The following is a 16,873-nucleotide window of genomic DNA, read 5'->3' as shown; positions in this document are numbered from 1 at the left end:
GTTTCCCTAGAGTCAGAGTGCCGAGTTTCCCTAGAGTCAGAGGGTCGAGTTTCCCTAGAGTCAGGGGCCGAGTCTCCCTCGAGTCAGAGGTCGAGTTTCCCTGGAGTCAGAGGTTCGAGTTTCCCGAGAGTCAGAGGGTCGAGTTTCCCTAGAGTCAGAGGGTCGAGTTTCCCGAGAGTCAGAGTGTCGAGTTTCCCGAGAGTCAGAGGGCCGAGTTTCCCTAGAGTCAGAGGCCGAGTTTCCCTAGAGTCAGAGGGTCGAGTTTCCCTAGAGTCAGAGGGCCGAGTTTCTCTAGAGTCAGAGGCTGTTTCCCAAGAGTCAGAGGGTCGAGTTTCCCTGGAGTCAGAGGGTCGAGTTTCCCTGGAGTCAGAGGGTCGAGTTTCCCTAGAGTCAGAGGCCGATTTTACCTAGAGTCAGAGGGTCGAGTTTCCCTAGAGTCAGAGGGTCGAGTTTCCCTGGAGTCAGAGGGTCGAGTTTCCCTCGAGTCAGAGGGTCGAGTTTCCCAAGAGTCAGAGGGTCGAGTTTCCCTAGAGTCAGAGGGTCAAGTTTCCCTGGAGTCAGAGGGCCGATTTTCCCTAGAGTCAGAGGGTCGAGTTTCCCTAGAGTCAGAGGGTCGAGTTTCCCTAGAGTCAGAGGGCCGAGTTTCCCTGGAGTCAGAGGGTCGAGTTTCCCTAGAGTCAGAGGGTCAAGTTTCCCTAGAGTCAGAGGGCCGAGTTTCCCTGGAGTCAGAGGGTCGAGTTTCCCTTGAGTCAGAGGGCCGATTTTCCCTAGAGTCAGAGGGGCGAGTTTTCGTAGAGTCAGAGGGTCGAGTTTCCCTCGAGTCAGAGGCCGAGTTTCCCTAGAGTCAGAGGGGCGAGTTTTCGTAGAGTCAGAGGGTCGAGTTTCCATCGAGTCAGAGGGTCGAGTTTCCCTAGAGTCACAGGGTCGAGTTTCCCTAGAGTCAGAGTGCCGAGTTTCCCTAGAGTCAGAGGGTCGAGTTTCCCTAGAGTCAGAGGGCCGAGTCTCCCTGGAGTCAGAGGTCGAGTTTCCCTGGAGTCAGAGGTTCGAGTTTCCCTAGAGTCAGAGGGTCGAGTTTCCCTAGAGTCAGAGGGTCGAGTTTCCCGAGAGTCAGAGGGTCGAGTTTCCCGAGAGTCAGAGGGTCGAGTTTCCCTGGAGTCAGAGGGTCGAGTTTCCCTAGAGTCAGAGGGTCGAGTTTCCCTCGAGTCAGAGGGTCGAGTTTCCCGAGAGTCAGAGGGCCGAGTTTCCCTAGAGTCAGAGGCCGAGTTTCCCTAGAGTCAGAGGGTCGAGTTTCCCTAGAGTCAGAGGGTCGAGTTTCCCTGGAGTCAGAGGGCCGATTTTCCCTAGAGTCAGAGGGCCGAGTTTCCCTAGAGTCAGAGGGTCGAGTTTCCCCAGAGTCAGAGGGCCGAGTTTCCCTGGAGTCAGAGGGTCGAGTTTCCCTAGAGTCAGAGGGTCCAGTTTCCCTAGAGTCAGAGGGCCGAGTTTCCCTAGAGTCCGAGGGCCGTGTTTCCCTAGAGTCAGAGGTCGAGTTTCCCTGGAGTCAGAGGGCCGAGTTTCCCTAGAGTCAGAGGGCCGAGTTTCCCTAGAGTCAGAGGGCCGAGTTTCCCTAGAGTCACAGGGTCGAGTTTCCCTAGAGTCAGAGGGTCGAGTTTCCCGAGAGTCAGATGGCCGAGTTTCCCTAGAGTCAGAGGGCCGAGTTTCCCTTGAGTCAGAGGGCCGATTTTCCCTAGAGTCAGAGGGGCGAGTTTTCGTAGAGTCAGAGGGTCGAGTTTCCCTCGATTCAGAGGCCGAGTTTCCCTAGAGTCAGAGGGGCGAGTTTTCGTAGAGTCAGAGGGTTGAGTTTCCCTCGAGTCAGAGGGTCGAGTTTCCCTAGAGTCACAGGGTCGAGTTTCCCTAGAGTCAGAGTGCCGAGTTTCCCTAGAGTCAGAGGGTCGAGTTTCCCTAGAGTCAGAGGGCCGAGTCTCCCTAGAGTCAGAGGTCGAGTTTCCCTGGAGTCAGAGGTTCGAGTTTCCCTAGAGTCAGAGGGTCGAGTTTCCCTAGAGTCAGAGGGTCGAGTTTCCCGAGAGTCAGAGGGTCGAGTTTCCCGAGAGTCAGAGGGTCGAGTTTCCCTGGAGTCAGAGGGTCGAGTTTCCCTAGAGTCAGAGGGTCGAGTTTCCCTCGAGTCAGAGGGTCGAGTTTCCCTCGAGTCAGAGGGTCGAGTTTCCCTAGAGTCAGAGGGTCGAGTTTCCCGAGAGTCAGAGGGTCGAGTTTCCCGAGAGTCAGAGGGCCGAGTTTCCCTAGAGTCAGAGGCCGAGTTTCCCTAGAGTCAGAGGGTCGAGTTTCCCTAGAGTCAGAGGGCCGAGTTTCCCTAGAGTCAGAGGGCCGAGTTTCCCTAGAGTCAGAGGGCCGAGTTTCCCTCGAGTCAGAGGTCGAGTTTCCCTGGAGTCAGAGGGTCGAGTTTCCCTAGAGTCAGAGGGCCGAGTTTCCCTAGAGTCAGAGGGACGAGTTTCCATAGAGTCAGAGGGCCGAGTTTCCCTAGAGTCCGAGGGCCGTGTTTCCCTAGAGTCAGAGGTCGAGTTTCCCTGGAGTCAGAGGGCCGAGTTTCCCTAGAGTCAGAGGGCCGAGTTTCCCTAGAGTCAGAGGGCCGAGTTTCCCTAGAGTCAGAGGGCCAGGTTTCCCTTGAGTCAGAGGGTCGAGTTTCATTAGAGTCAGCGGGTCGAGTTTCCCTAGTGTCAGAGGGCCGAGTTTCCCTGGAGTCAGAGGGCCGGGTTTCCCTAGAGTCAGAGAACTGGGTTTGAGGAAACGATGGAAAAATATGGACTCTTCAGCCTTGTCCTGGCCAATATTTATCCATCAACCAAAATCAATAAAAAAAACAGATTTTCTGGTCATTATCACATTGCTCTTTGTGGGAGCTTGCTGTGCGCAACTTGGCTGCTGCATTTCCTACATTACTACAGTGACTACACTTCAAAAGTACTTCATTGGCTGTAACGTGCTTTGGGACGCCGTGAGGCCATGCAAGGCGCTTTATAAATCCAAGTTCTTTCTTTGAAAAGAGACCTTATAAGGGTATAATAGATACTAAGTGGAGCAGAAGAAGTTAAATATTACGAGTTAACCCAGAACTATAGGACAAGGGGAACAGGGGTACAAAGACAAGTTCAGGATTGTTATCAAGAAGCACTTGTACACAGAAACAGTAATCAATACCTGGAATGGTCTTCCAGGTCGAGCAGGGAAGCAGAATCTCTAGAATCAGTCAAGAGGCAGTTGGATGCTGTGATGGATGGGAATGGAAGGGGAACAGGTGAGTTGAAGGGCCTCTCTCATCTGTACTTATCCTTGTGATTTTTGTGATAACAATTTCCATTGGTTATAAAATCTGTGAGTGCCTCACTTGCCTACTGTCCATCCGAGAGGTACATCTATGAGGGCCGTGCCTCCGCTGTACTCTGCTTACCTCTCGCTAACAGGGAGCTCTTTAAGTCAACTGTGTTCCAGCTAGTGGCTCAGCAAAGAACTGACAATAGTGGACATTGGACACCAGGCAAACCTGGGAATTCAAACTCATAAGGAAAGAAAGACAGACTGGCATTTATGTATCACCTTATCACATCTGTCAGAAACACCTCAAAGTGCTTCACACGCAATGAATTACCGTGAAGTGTACTGACTGTTGTTATTAGGAAAGCAGCACTCCACACACCAACAGCTACCAGACTATCCCTCCCACTTGCCCCCTCTCCAACCTCTCTAATTTAGGAAAATGTTGATAATCATTTTTAGAGGCTCTTTGAGGTGGCTACGCTCAGGATATCAGCCATACCCTGTTGAACAGAATGTTGGTCTTTAACCCACACCTAGAAATTATTGCTTCATAAACCCACTTCCTCCCGCCTGCTACGGCATAAATAGATTGACATTTTATTAAGGGATGGGCTATATTGATAAACCTCGGAAGGAAGTTGGAACACTGCTTGCCATCTGTCCTCAGATTCAAGTCATCTGTGACTCTGCACCTACATATCTCTGCAGCTAAGATATGGAACCAATTCGGGTAAATGGAGTTAGGATACAGATCAGTCATGATCTAATTGAATGGCGGAGCAGGCTCGAGAGGCTGAATGGCCTCCTCCTGTTCCAATGTTCCCATACCACATACTTTGCCAGCTGCTCTCCACTGTGGCAAACCTTCAAAGGTTTAGAAATAAGTTTAGCTGCATCTAAAAAAGATCCTGTTTCGTGTCGTGGTTAACGTATTTTCCTATTGGTTGAGCTGTAGCTGTGTTCACAGATCAACGTCAGTTACGAGGACGTCAGCTTTACACTACTTTCTGTCGCAATAGATTCAAAAACTGAAGAACTGACACCACCGCAACAGTGCTGTGGTTTCATTTTTATATGAACTGTCCACAAAAATAACCAAGCAAACGTCTTAAAAAATGTTGAGGTCCAGTGAGCAAATGGACAGCATAGCAGTTGCACTGAACCGTACAACTTTGATCGCTCACCTGTGCTATGTTGGGGGAATTCAGCCAGGGCAGTACTGCTGCAATTGGCCTCAGTGCCATAGAATGAGTTGGCCACGTACATCCACCAGAGTCTCCCTGCCTGCAAATCGCTATCCAGGGGCCCTTGCTGGAAAGTGTGAATGTGCGGACAAATTTGGCTATGATGCACCACATGGTTGAATATCCCGTCACCGCTTGCTGTTCAGGCTCACACGTGAAGGATATCTGCTCAGGTGGTGTACTGGAGGGCTGATACAACAATAACAACTTGTATTTATATAGCGCCTTTAACAAAGTAAAATGTCCCAAGGCGCTTCACAGGAGAATTACAAGACAAAAAATTTGACACCGAGCCACATAAGGAGGAATTAGGGCAGATGACCAAAAGCTTGGTCAAAGAGGTAGGTTTTAAGGAGGGGCTTAAAGGAGGAAAGTGAGGTAGAGACGGAGCAGTTTAGGCAGGGAATTCCAGAGTTTAGGGCCTCGGCAACAGATACCACCCTTATCGACCACGTGAGAAGAGAGGCAATGACCAAAATCAGAGTGAAATCTAGAGGAATTAAAATGGATTGTGTTCGAAATGCTGCTTAATGTGGGGATGATCAGCAGGGAATTGGGAATCTCACTTGGAGGCAGCAGAAAGAAGGCTGATATTTAGGAAATAGAATTGTCACACTGGTGCAATGAGAGGTGCACTTCTGAGGTTGAGTCCAAGGCAGAGTAGAGGGAGATTTATTCGATAAAGATGTGTGAAACATAGAAGAAGATAGGAACAGGAGTAGGCCATTTGGCCCCTCGAGCCTGCTCCGCCATTTAATGAGATCCTGGCTGATCATCCAAATTCAGTACCCTGTCCCTGCCTTCTCCCCATACCCCTGGATCCCTTTAGCCTTAAGAAATATATCCAACTCCTTCTTGAATATATTTAATGAATTGGCTTCTACTGCCTTCTGTGGTAGAGAATTCCACAGGTTCACCACTCTCTGGGTGAAGAAATTCCTCCTTATATCTGTCCTAAATGGCTTACCCCTTATCCTTAGACTGTGACCCCTGGTTCTGGACTCCCCGGCCATCGGGAACATCCTTCCTGCATCTAGTCTGTCCTGTCTTGTCAGAATTTTATAAGTTTCAATGAGATCCCCTCTCATTCTTCTAAACTCCAGCGAGTACAAGCCCAATCGTCCCAATCTCTCCTCATACGTCATTCCTGCCATCCCAGGTATCAGCCTGGTGAATCTTCGCTGAACTCCTTCCATGGCAAGAACATCCTTCCTCAGATAAGGCGACCAAAACTGCACACAATACTCAAGGTGTGGCGCTTTATATTCTAATTTCCGCCCTACCCAGCCTGGGTACAGAAAACAGAATTGAGGAACAGTAAATTCATCAAAATTTAATAAAAAGATAGAAATAACAATTTGGGGTAAGTCTGCACTTTTTGTAAACTTCAGATCCAGGAGCTCTTGGTGATTGAAGTCAAGGTTATCAGGCACATTTTAGATATGCAGACAGAGTTCCCTATGCAGCCCGGAAATGCAGAGCCTCTACTGACACCGAGTCTTGCTCAGAGATCAAACTGACTGTGTTTGTCAGATATTCTGACACAGTGGCAATACTACTACTAACTGAGTCCACGTGCCCCATATAGACGCAAATAATGTGATAATGGAGAATCCTAAAGGAAAAGGCCCATCTGATAAAGTAAGGGGTGGTGGAAGCAGAGTCAAAAGCAACTTTCAAAAGGGAATTGGGTAAATACTTTAAGGGGAGAAAATTTGCATGGCCGTGGGGAAAGAGTAGGGGTGTGGGACTAGTTGGATAGCTCTTTCAAAGAGCCGGCACAGACATGACGGGCTGAATGGCCTCCTTCTACGCTGTAAGAGTCTATGATCTGGTTTCTCTGCCAAGTGCAGTGCAATCTACTTCACTTAAAATGGGAGGCAAGCATAAGACTCAAATACATCCTTTTCTCCGTGCTTCATGCCATTCGTTCTAAATCTCTGTTCTCAAAGAATAAAGGAGTTCCAGCTCTCTGTAAACCCTGAACTTATTCGTTCCAATGCAAACGAAGTGAGAATGACAAACTCTCATGACAGTTGCCAGATGATCGCAGTGAAATATGTTTACTACTTGTCATAGGTCTGAGCCTAGTACAGTCCCCGCAGCATATAGCGGGTGCGTGCATGTTAATGCAATTTGCCCGCTATGCGCAGTGGACAGTAAAACCGTCTGAATGAAGCTTCTCGAAGTCTCCACTTTCCAACTGCCTCCCATAGTTGTTAACAGTGCGAACGGCTGATTGAAGACCCGACTCTGCCTGAAATCAGTGGAGCTTTGAAAGCGCTAAGTACTGAGCTGCACAAAATAGCCAGCCCGCTTAATCGGGTCAGTAACCAGAGGACACCAATTTAAGATAACTGGCAAACGAATTAGAGGAGAGATGGGGAGAATTTTTTTTATGCAGCGAGTTGTTGTGATCTGGAACGCGCTGCCTGAAAGGGCGGTGGAAGCAGATTCAATAGTAACTTTCAAAAGGGAATTGGATAAATACTTGAAAAGGAAACATTTGCAGGGCTATGGTGAAAGAGCGGGGCAGTGGGATTAATTGGACAGCTCCTTCAAAGATGGGCCGAGTGGCCTCCTTCTGTGCTGTAAGATTATATGATAGTCACAGCTCTTACTAACCAATTACAGACTCCAAACCCTGGGAGCTGGTCTTGACTGTTCCGTCTCAACTAAGAGTACAGCAAGGACCTAAAATGGGAGGGAGGAGAGTAATAACTAAAAAAAGGACGGAGCAATCCTGAAAGGTTTGTTTTACTTGCTCTTTATTTTATTACAAACTGGATTTTACTGGGTACGCACACTCTTCGCCCCTCTAACACGGGACTTCTCCTCAACTCTCACTCCCTCTGCTGCACTATCCTCGACTGCTTATTCTGCCTCTCTACTCCTGCCCTCTGGTATTCTCTATCCAGTCCCCTCTGCCTTGGCACCTCAAATCCTCCCCGAATTTCACCAAGCCTTTGGTTCCAGCCTCTCCATTTCCCTCCCAGTCACCCATGCTCAGTGTCCAGCATATCCCTCTCCTCCCTTTGTTCTAAAGTGCTCTGAGACATCTTCTGCGCATGAGGAGTGTGATATAAATGCAAGTTGTACTGATTATTAGATTTTTTTGTTGCATTGTCTCCATTTCATTTACATAGAGCCTTGAGGTTGTGAACTCATTGTTTAACCTCTTAACTGCTCAAGGTAGGTTCACGTTTGCTCGCAGTTAAAACATTTATTTCCTCACTCGATATGCTGTAGATTTGCTGTTTGAGACACTGTGCATGTCATCGCATTGTTCAATGTTAAAGTGAGAGTGCTCAATGTATCCCATTGTTTTAGGATCGATAAGATACCGTAAGGCATAGCACACTGCAGAGCGACGCAGTATAAGACTCACACTGATTCACCTGGGAGAGATGCTGTGACATGTGTGGCATAATCCACGACATAACTTACAGATACTCTCTTTGTATTTCACATTAATGTAGAACAATGCAGAGAGTCACACTAATACAGAGCAAGCAAACTTTGTCCCATTGTACAGTGCTGCTTGATCTAGAACAATCTGTCATGTGACATATGTGTCATATTAATCAAGAGCAAACAATTTTAATGCATCGTAGTACATTAATCTCGATCAGTCAGCTATGTCACACAATGTATTAATCTGTATCACATTGCTCCGAGCAGTCTCTTATCAACAATTATTCTGGACGGTATCAGATTAATCTAGTTCACCTTGTTACAACTGCTTGCTCTCACACCAGTCTAGAATAGTCTGTCATACTGTAACTGTATTACATTTAAATAATGTGTGTCAAGAGCATTCATTAGTGAAAATTTGTTTAAAGATATTAATAATATAAGGAATTAATGAATATTTAACAGTTGTGAGATTGGAACACAATGGATGAGAGCAGGATGAGCCTAGCATAGCTCTACGAGAGCATTATGTTCAGACTCAGGTATAACTTCCGTGAAAGGTTGAAACAATGGCTTTGATCAGACTTGCTGTTAAACCCAATCATTTGAGTTACATTCAGTATCATTTACCTGCTGCAATGTTTAGTAGCTTACAGGCTGTTTCTATTTCCTTGAGGACTTCCCCAACCACCATTGTCTGAACCTGTTCTAGGGATCTTTCTTCCAGGTGGACTCCGTTCTGATAGTCCAGCTCCGTGGACACACATAGCTCCTGACTGTCCACTATGGGGCACTGGTCGGGCTCTTTGTGTTGCTCAGTCTTCAAGCCGTGGTCAATCTCTGGACGCTCCACCTTAGCCAGCCACGCACAGTCTTCAGTTAGCAACATGTCGAAGTAGGACAAGTAGACAGGCAGTGTCCGTTCAGGGGTTGAGGGGTTACTGGATGCTTCCACCACGGTCCACTCGAGGCCCTTTGGGTGGCCGGGTTTCTCCAGGTTGGTCAGTATTGCGTCCGCAGTTCGGTTCTGCTGCAGCATGGTCAGTCGCCGACCAGCACTGCCCATCACCTCAAGCAAACTCTTCAGATCTACAGAAAAACCAGAAGAGAGAAATGTTTAATAGCATAATAACACCTTCCATAGACTGATGAATATTGACTGCATCACAGCAATACTGTTCATTGAACCCATTGGGAGGCTGTAAGCTAGAAACAGGGGATTATAGGGTCAGTCGGTCACTTAAATATCCCAGTGACTCCTGAATGGGCTTTAATGAACGTTTTACTCATGGGTCAGCTTGTATTAATGGGTGATCACGTTAAGTGCGGCCGTTAGTCCAAATACAGGATCCAAATTGCAGCTTCTTTCTTGTGCAAAGAAAAGCTGGTACTTAAACAGACAACATCTGACTTTCTTTTCATGACTTTTAATTAAAAGGGCCCATCTCTTTCTTGCAACGACTCTTTTGCCATTTACCGAGTGAAGAGGATTTAATTCTGGACGGCATGAAGATGAACAAGAATTAGACAATGACGTTTGATCATTCTTAAGCTTAACACGTCCTAGTTTTAAAAGATTGTTTTGTAGTTTTGTTTTTATATAGTCACTCCACACACCCCAACTCGCACACTTTCTCATCTCCGTCAGGGCCTGCTGTACTGATAAACGTGGAAGTAAGGCTACCTCTTCTGTCGGCATCCTGCACACTGCCTGGGAAATAGGTGCAGGCGGCAGGTGGAGTGGGAGTGTGGAGCCACAGTCTGTTCCCTGGCAGGTTGACAGAAATACACTGTTTGACTGGAAAGGAAATTTGTGTGTAAAATTCGTATATTTTAATTGACAGAACCACAATATTACTAATTCACCACCAACAGTTTTAAGGTGCTGGTTAAAGAGTAGCGGTGCTCCTAATTAAGATAATAACGTTAATCCCTCGCCCACAGCTAATATAACAGAAACAGCTCAGTCAGTAGTCCAATAATTTAAACACCGTGGCCCTGAGGTTCCGCAGAGCCACCGGCAGGTCGTCCACCCGAACACCACTTTCATCCATTTACACTGTTTCTCTGGGGTTCCGCCAATCTCTTGCCAAAGTTACAGCAGAAAATTTGGAGAACCCACGGAAAATCAGGGCCTGCGAATTTTACCTACGTCTTCCCACCCTCCCCTCCTGAAGACGGTGACACCTGCTGCAGAATCGCCAAAGCGGCCTTTCTCCTTGTGTGAGCCTTGACAGTGAGGTTCTGCGAGCTATTCACCTGTGACAGGCACCACAGCCAAAGCCTGAACCAGTTTCCACCTGATGTCTACAGACATGCATTTTCAAGCAGGGATCATTGGCTAGCAATAAGCTGCATAAGTACTGGGGATTTTTTTCCCTCCCTAACGCAGGTGTTGAGGCCATTTAGAACATCCAACTGGCTGAGGTCAACTTCTAGCAGGGATGGAACAGCTAAGCAGAGCCTTTCTGGTCTGTATGGCTTCGTGCTGCACAGCGTGATGCCTTCACCTGGCGACAAGGTTGTGCTTTTAGATTCCTCCTAGTCTTCCGCCCACACCATCTGCCTTTAAAATAGCAAGGTCGTAGAAACTTGGGCATCGCTGTTCCACTCAGACTGCCATCAATGTCAGTCCGTTATTGGCTGGGGCTCTGCGTAACAGGTCACCAAGTGATCCTTTCATATTAATCTGGAACAATCTGTTACACTGTACGATATCGCATTGATCTGGAACAGTCTGTCAAGCAGCATCTCGTTACATTTTAACTGCACGCGCCAAGAATATGCAGTGAACGAAAAGTTTTTTAAAAATGATATAAATAATTGAAGGAACTATTGAGTATTCAAACAGTCATGAGATTGAACACATTTGAGCCTGCTGCTTATTGCTACCCAATAATGAGAAACTGTTTCCACTGGCGGGAGGGTTGGTAACCAGAGGACACAGATTTAAGATATTTGGCAAAAGAACCAGAGGTGAGAATGGGGAGAATTTTTTTTTTACGCAGCAATCTGTTATGATCTGAAATGCACTGTCTGAACGGGCGGCGGAAGCAGATTCAATAGTGGCTTTCAAAAGGGAATTGGATAAATACTTGAAAAGGACAAATTTGCAGGGCTACGGGGAAAGAGCAGGGGAGTGAGACTAATTGGATCGCTCTTTCCAAGTGCCGACACAGGCACGATGGACCGAATGGCCTCCTTCTGTGCTGTATCATTCTATGATAGTCACAGCTCTTACTAACCAATTACAGACGTCAAACCCTGGGAGCTGGTCTTGACTGTTCCGCTTCAACCAAGAGTACAGCAAGGACCTGAAATGGGAGGGAGGAGGGAAATAACTAAAAAGCATAGTGGAGACCAGGAGCAATCCTAAAAGGTTTTGTTTTAATTGTTCTTTATTTTATTACAAATTGGACTTTTTTAACTTTAGTAGGAGCTGACAGTTAGTTATAGATACTGCTCCAGACAGTCCGATTAGTTCCAGGCCAAAGTGGAGATAAGGTAGAACAGTTGCACCAGTTGGAATGAGTGTGTTTTTTCACTGGAAAATCTGACCCTGCCTTGTTCACTGTTGCCTTCTTTGCTTTAATTGATCTCTTGTTGATGGATAATTTAACTGATGAGGTTGGAAGGTTAAAGTACCAACATTTAGAATTTAAACACAGCTTAAGGGCACACTGTGAATATGAGTTAGAAAGTTATCTCAGTTATGGCCATTATAATCACAGCTATCTGGCTTGCAATCTACAAATCCATAATTGTAAGCTTGGACTGATATGGGAATATTGGAAAAGCCATTGCAATTTTCACAACAACAATCCTATTTTGAAAATCCCATTGGTCTTGGATCTTTAACCTGAAATTTCCAATGGTTGTAATCCCAGTGATGTTTAATAACTATTTCAGATAGATTTTAGGTACTCTAGCTCTTCACTGCAACCCTTCTGATATACAAAACATCTTCAGATATACCATAAATGCTGATATAGCACAGCTGATGCTATTCTACAGTCCCTGGTGTACCATAGCCCTTGATAACCATAGTCATTCATACACCACGGCCACTGATATATCACAGCCACCGGAGACCACAGCCTCTAATATACTACACCCTCTCCTCAGATATACCCCAAACTCAGATATACCATGGCAATTTATATATCACAGCCATTCATAAATCACAGGCATGCCTATAACACAGCAGCTAATATACACACAACCATATACCATAGTGACCAATATACCATAGCCACAAAGAGTGACTAGGTATAGGAAGGAGTATTATGAGGCACTGAAAATCATTCCGATTGGAGTCACTGGACACTGGAGAGGTGCCAATAGATTGGAACCAGTAAACATGGCGCACAAACTCTAAAAAGGGTGACATAACAGACACATGAAACTACAGACTCATTAGTTTAACTTCAATCCTGTGCAAAAGAATGGAATCAATTGTCAGGAATAAACGTGAGGATTATTTGTACAATTGCTGTACAGAGGATTGCTCTACAGAGAGCCGGCATGGACTCGATGGGCTGAATGGCCTCCTTCTGTGCCGTTATGACTCTATAATAATAACCTAGTAAACACCTGTCAACATGGATTCAGACAGAATAACGTCCCAAGTGGAAAACCCTAGGCGTGGTGTACCTAGACTGCCAAAGGCATTTGACTAGGTTCCACACAGTTAAACACAAGGCTGTGGGGATTCAGGGTAAGTCTTGGGAATGGATAAGAAATTAGAAAAAGGGTCAGAACAACAGGTACAGGTTAGAGGAATGATGTCATGTTGGTGGGGAGTACTGAGTGCGGTGCCCCAGGGATTAGTGTTGGAACCACTGTTGTTCCTCATTTACATCAATGATTTAGATTCAGAAACGTGATGGAAACTGGTCAAAGTTGCAGATGATACCAAACTAGGAGGACAGTGGAATCAGAGAGTGCAGCTCAGAAATTACAAAGTGAACTGAAATGGAGGATAGGAACATTAGGAACAGGAGTCGGTCATTCAGCCCCTCGAGCCTGCTCCACCATTCAGTTAGATCATGCTTGATCTGCACCTCAACTCCACTTTCCTTGCCTTTGCTCCATATCTCTTGATACCCTTAACTAACAAAAATCTATCGCTCTCAGTCTTAAAAGTTCCGATTGTCTCAGTATCCACAGCATTTTCGGGGAGAGAGTTCCAGATTTCCACTACCCTTTGTATGAAAAAGTGCTGCCTGATTTCACTCCTAAATGACCTGGCTCTAACTTTAAGAATATGTCCCCATGTTCTTGATTCCCCCATCACAGGAAATAGTTTCACCATATATAGCCTATCGAATCCTTTTATCATTTCCAACACCTCGATCAGATCAACCCTCAGTCTTCTATACTCAAGGGAATAGAAGCCAAGTTTATGCAACCTCTCCTCATTATTTAACCCTCTAAGCCTTGGTATCATTCTGGTGAATCTGCGCTGTACATCCTCCAAGGCCAATAGATCCTTCCTGAGGTGCGGTGCCCAAAACTGAACGTAGTGCTCCAGATGGGGTCTGACCAAGGCTCTGTACAACTGAAGCATCACCTCCTCCCCTTTGTATTCCAGCCCCTTTGAGATAAAGGCCAACTTTCCAATAGCCTTTTTGTAGCTGTACACTAACTTTTAATGGTTTGCATACTTGGATGAAATTTAATGCAGTGTAAAGTATTGCAGACAGGAAGGAACATTGTCTGCAGAAGCCATCTATGAATAGTGTTGAAACAACTAAGGATGAGGCCGCACCTTGAGTACTGTGTCCAGTATGATTACAAGGGAGGCGTTCAAGCATTGCAGGCAGTGCAGAGAATCGCCACAATGCTGCTTCCACGTGCCAAGGATCTGAGTTATAAAATAAGATTGGATAAACCTGGCTTTTTCAGCATTGAAAGGAGATGCCTATCTCTAAAGGTATAAAAGATAGTTAACAGTATGGAAAAAGTAAATCTGGAAATTACTTTAAATTGTAAGAGTGGGACAAACTAGTAAACAATAAATTAAGGATTGATAGCAGGAAATCCTTCTTCACACATGGAATGGACTCCTGGATAGAGTACTGGAGATGAAACCCCCCAAACCATTTAACAATCAGATTCTAAAATGGGGCAACTCCAGGGATTTTCTGGATGGATGAACTAATGTGGGCCGAATGGTCTTTGTCTTCTGTAATTATCTTGTGATCTGGTGACATACCGCAGCCAGATACACCGCAAGCAGATACCCTGCAGCCTCTGTTATTCTATAGCCGCTGATAAACCCACAGCCACTGATAAACCCACAGCCACTGATTTATTACAGCCTTTGATATATGACTATTACTATAACTTCCAACCTATCACAATGCCCAAAGCAGCACATGTGGTTAATGACTCCCACATTAACACAGCAAACACTCCCTGAATTACTGCTTAACTAGGACAGCTTCCCCCCTCTAGACTCCAAAACAAATATAGAGAAAATCTACATTTAAAAGAAAGGGGAATATTTGTACAAGGATTTCAAGGGTGGATTTTGCCTGGAACTAACATGCCCAGCTGTTGTTGAATGACCTTTGGGGAATTGATTAAAAACTACGTCAATTAGATTTTTTCAATAAAACCCAGCGGAGATCTCTAAACTGGGCCACCTCTTTAAAGATTATGGATATTACTGAGAATCACTCGTCACAGTGACTGAAAAGGCAGGGCAACTGAGACTGTAATCATGCTTTTGAAAGGTGGGCTGTCGCTCCGAGTTTGATCTCACAGTGTTGCATCTCACAGGCCATAGTTTCTGCTACACATGGAGGCTGTGTGTTACTGTGGGGATTTGATTTCCATTATTTGCCCAGGATTGGATTAAGTGATTAGAGGATTGACCCCCGCAGCTCACTCTTTTAAATCCTGCAACAGCTTGATGACCATCCATTGGTGCAGGGAGCACTACAAACTATTTCTATTGGTCCAACAGCAGCCCAACAGAAACCGAGATTGTGCTTTAAGTAAGGACATAAATAATAGGCTTCAGTTAGGCCAGTACTCCAGTGTCAAATTTTGTTTGATAACGCTCCTGTGAAGTGTCTTGGGACGTTCTACTGCATTAGAGGCGCTATAGAAATGCAAATTGTTGCTGCTCTGTTACGGGGTGAAGTATTTCATTTGAGATTAACAGGAAAAACAGTTCAGATTGAGCCTTAATAATAAGTTTCTGCTTAGAAGAGGTTGGGGGAGATTGGCACCATTTCACAGAGAGAACCCAATCATAATGTAACGCACAAGCAACACAATAACATTTTTGCAGTTTTTCTGGTATGAATTACATCATTGTACTGCCAAACACCATCGGAAAACCCGACCAAAGATTGCACAGCCCCTTCCAAACTTGCCTTTTTCCCAGATGAAGACTTATGTCAGGGACACTTTTCTGGAGCAGTGGCATCTGAACATTGAATTCCAAACACCTGAAGTCAAATCTTTCAACTCCAAAAACCAAAAGAACAATTTTTTTTTTTTAAAGCTGAATTTTACCCTCCTTAATGGTTAAAGTTCTGTTTTTGCATAAACGGTGTTAAAGGGACGTTTTCCTCATGTTTGGAAACATTTTTTGGTTAGGTGAAAAAGTAAAGCCAGGAGGGTCAAATGCCAATTTCATCACGGTGATGTCCCATGTAAGTGGCTCGATGGTACATAACCTGTTTTTAAAAAAAATGTAGTTAATGATTTTAAAACAGTCAACGTATAAACCATGGAAACCAGGAGAGCAATGGGGGAGGGGGGGGGGGCGATAACTGCGCTATTATCAAGGACTGCATTACGGGCAACACCAACATGAAGTCTGACAAAAAGAGACACATGCAAAATCACAAGTAAGTGTGATGAAATATTCCATTCATCACTCATCAGTATTTCTCTGCCTGTGACTGTGGTTGGTTGCAGTTTCATTTCCATTGTATTGTACTGTGTGTAGGGCTCCGCCCATACCTGGCTCCTATGTAAGCTGGCCCAGCCTGCAGCACATCCAGTACGGCAGACCTCTGGATGGAAGATACATTCTCCTCTGTGTGTTACCTTCTAAGTCAATAAAAGCCTTGTTTTGTTTCGCTAACATCGAGTCTCGGATTTATTGAGGCACATCAGTAAGATTCATAGGTGCCTCCGCACCAAGGAACACATGAAGAAAGAACTTTGGCTGTACCATGAAATCTGGGCGCCCCTGGGCCCAGAACTCAAAGCCTAACTATTCAAGCCATTGTGTTTACTGGGTTATTAATATGGTCATCGGTCTGTGAAATTTCACACAAAAACGAATGGAAGCGCAACATAATCCCCAAAACACCAATAAAAACCCTGGGAAGTCACAGAATCCTACATGATACAAACAGAATGTCATTTTACTCAGTCATCCAAAGTGAGAGGCCCTAACTCTAAACATATAGAACATGATGAAGTACAATCCCCAAATCATGAGGAAAAATCCTTTAATCCAATAAGTTAAAAATGGAAGTCACTAATTTAGTCATTGTAAACCAGTGTGCCTAATTATAAGTAGATGGAATCACAGAATGTCATTCCGAAAACATGAGTGAAGATCCTGGAAAATAGCAGAATCCCATAAAGTGAATCCCATATAGTAAAAATGGACTCTGAATTATTCCATTATTGTAAATTCAGTAACTTCATTAAGAGGCATTAGCGGAGATCATTCTCTTTCACAAACCTCAAAGCAGGAGGCTTGTCAATAGTCTCTCGGAGTTGAATTCGACCAACGCCCCCTGCTGCTTCCATCACCGATACATTAGTCACTAAATCTGGTGTCCCGCTCAAAGTGACGGTGACAGGAGACTGGAAAGGGAAGGGCAGGCTTGGAAAACATTGTCCTATTGAAGCCTGGAGATGCCCATAATCTT

At 45.4% G+C, this 16,873-nt stretch overlaps 1 protein-coding gene across 1 annotated transcript in view; it reads right to left on the bottom strand.

Moving 5' to 3' along the window:
- Positions 1-9,044, bottom strand: part of spdef (SAM pointed domain containing ets transcription factor) — a 120,419-nt gene extending 111,375 nt beyond the window's left edge. Inside the window, exon 1 of the mRNA XM_086011516.1 lies at positions 8,595-9,044. Within this exon, the coding sequence (XP_085867642.1) occupies positions 8,595-9,030 (436 nt within the window). The 5' untranslated portion in view covers positions 9,031-9,044. The remainder of the gene's footprint in view (positions 1-8,594) is intronic.
- Between the last annotated feature and the right edge of the window lie 7,829 nt (positions 9,045-16,873).

This window comes from Somniosus microcephalus, chromosome 18 (assembly GCF_052327205.1).
Source record: "Somniosus microcephalus isolate GS21.2 chromosome 18, FLI_Smic_1.0, whole genome shotgun sequence".
NCBI classification, from domain to species: Eukaryota; Metazoa; Chordata; class Chondrichthyes; order Squaliformes; family Somniosidae; genus Somniosus; species Somniosus microcephalus.
This window is presented reverse-complemented; position numbering and strand designations above follow the sequence as displayed.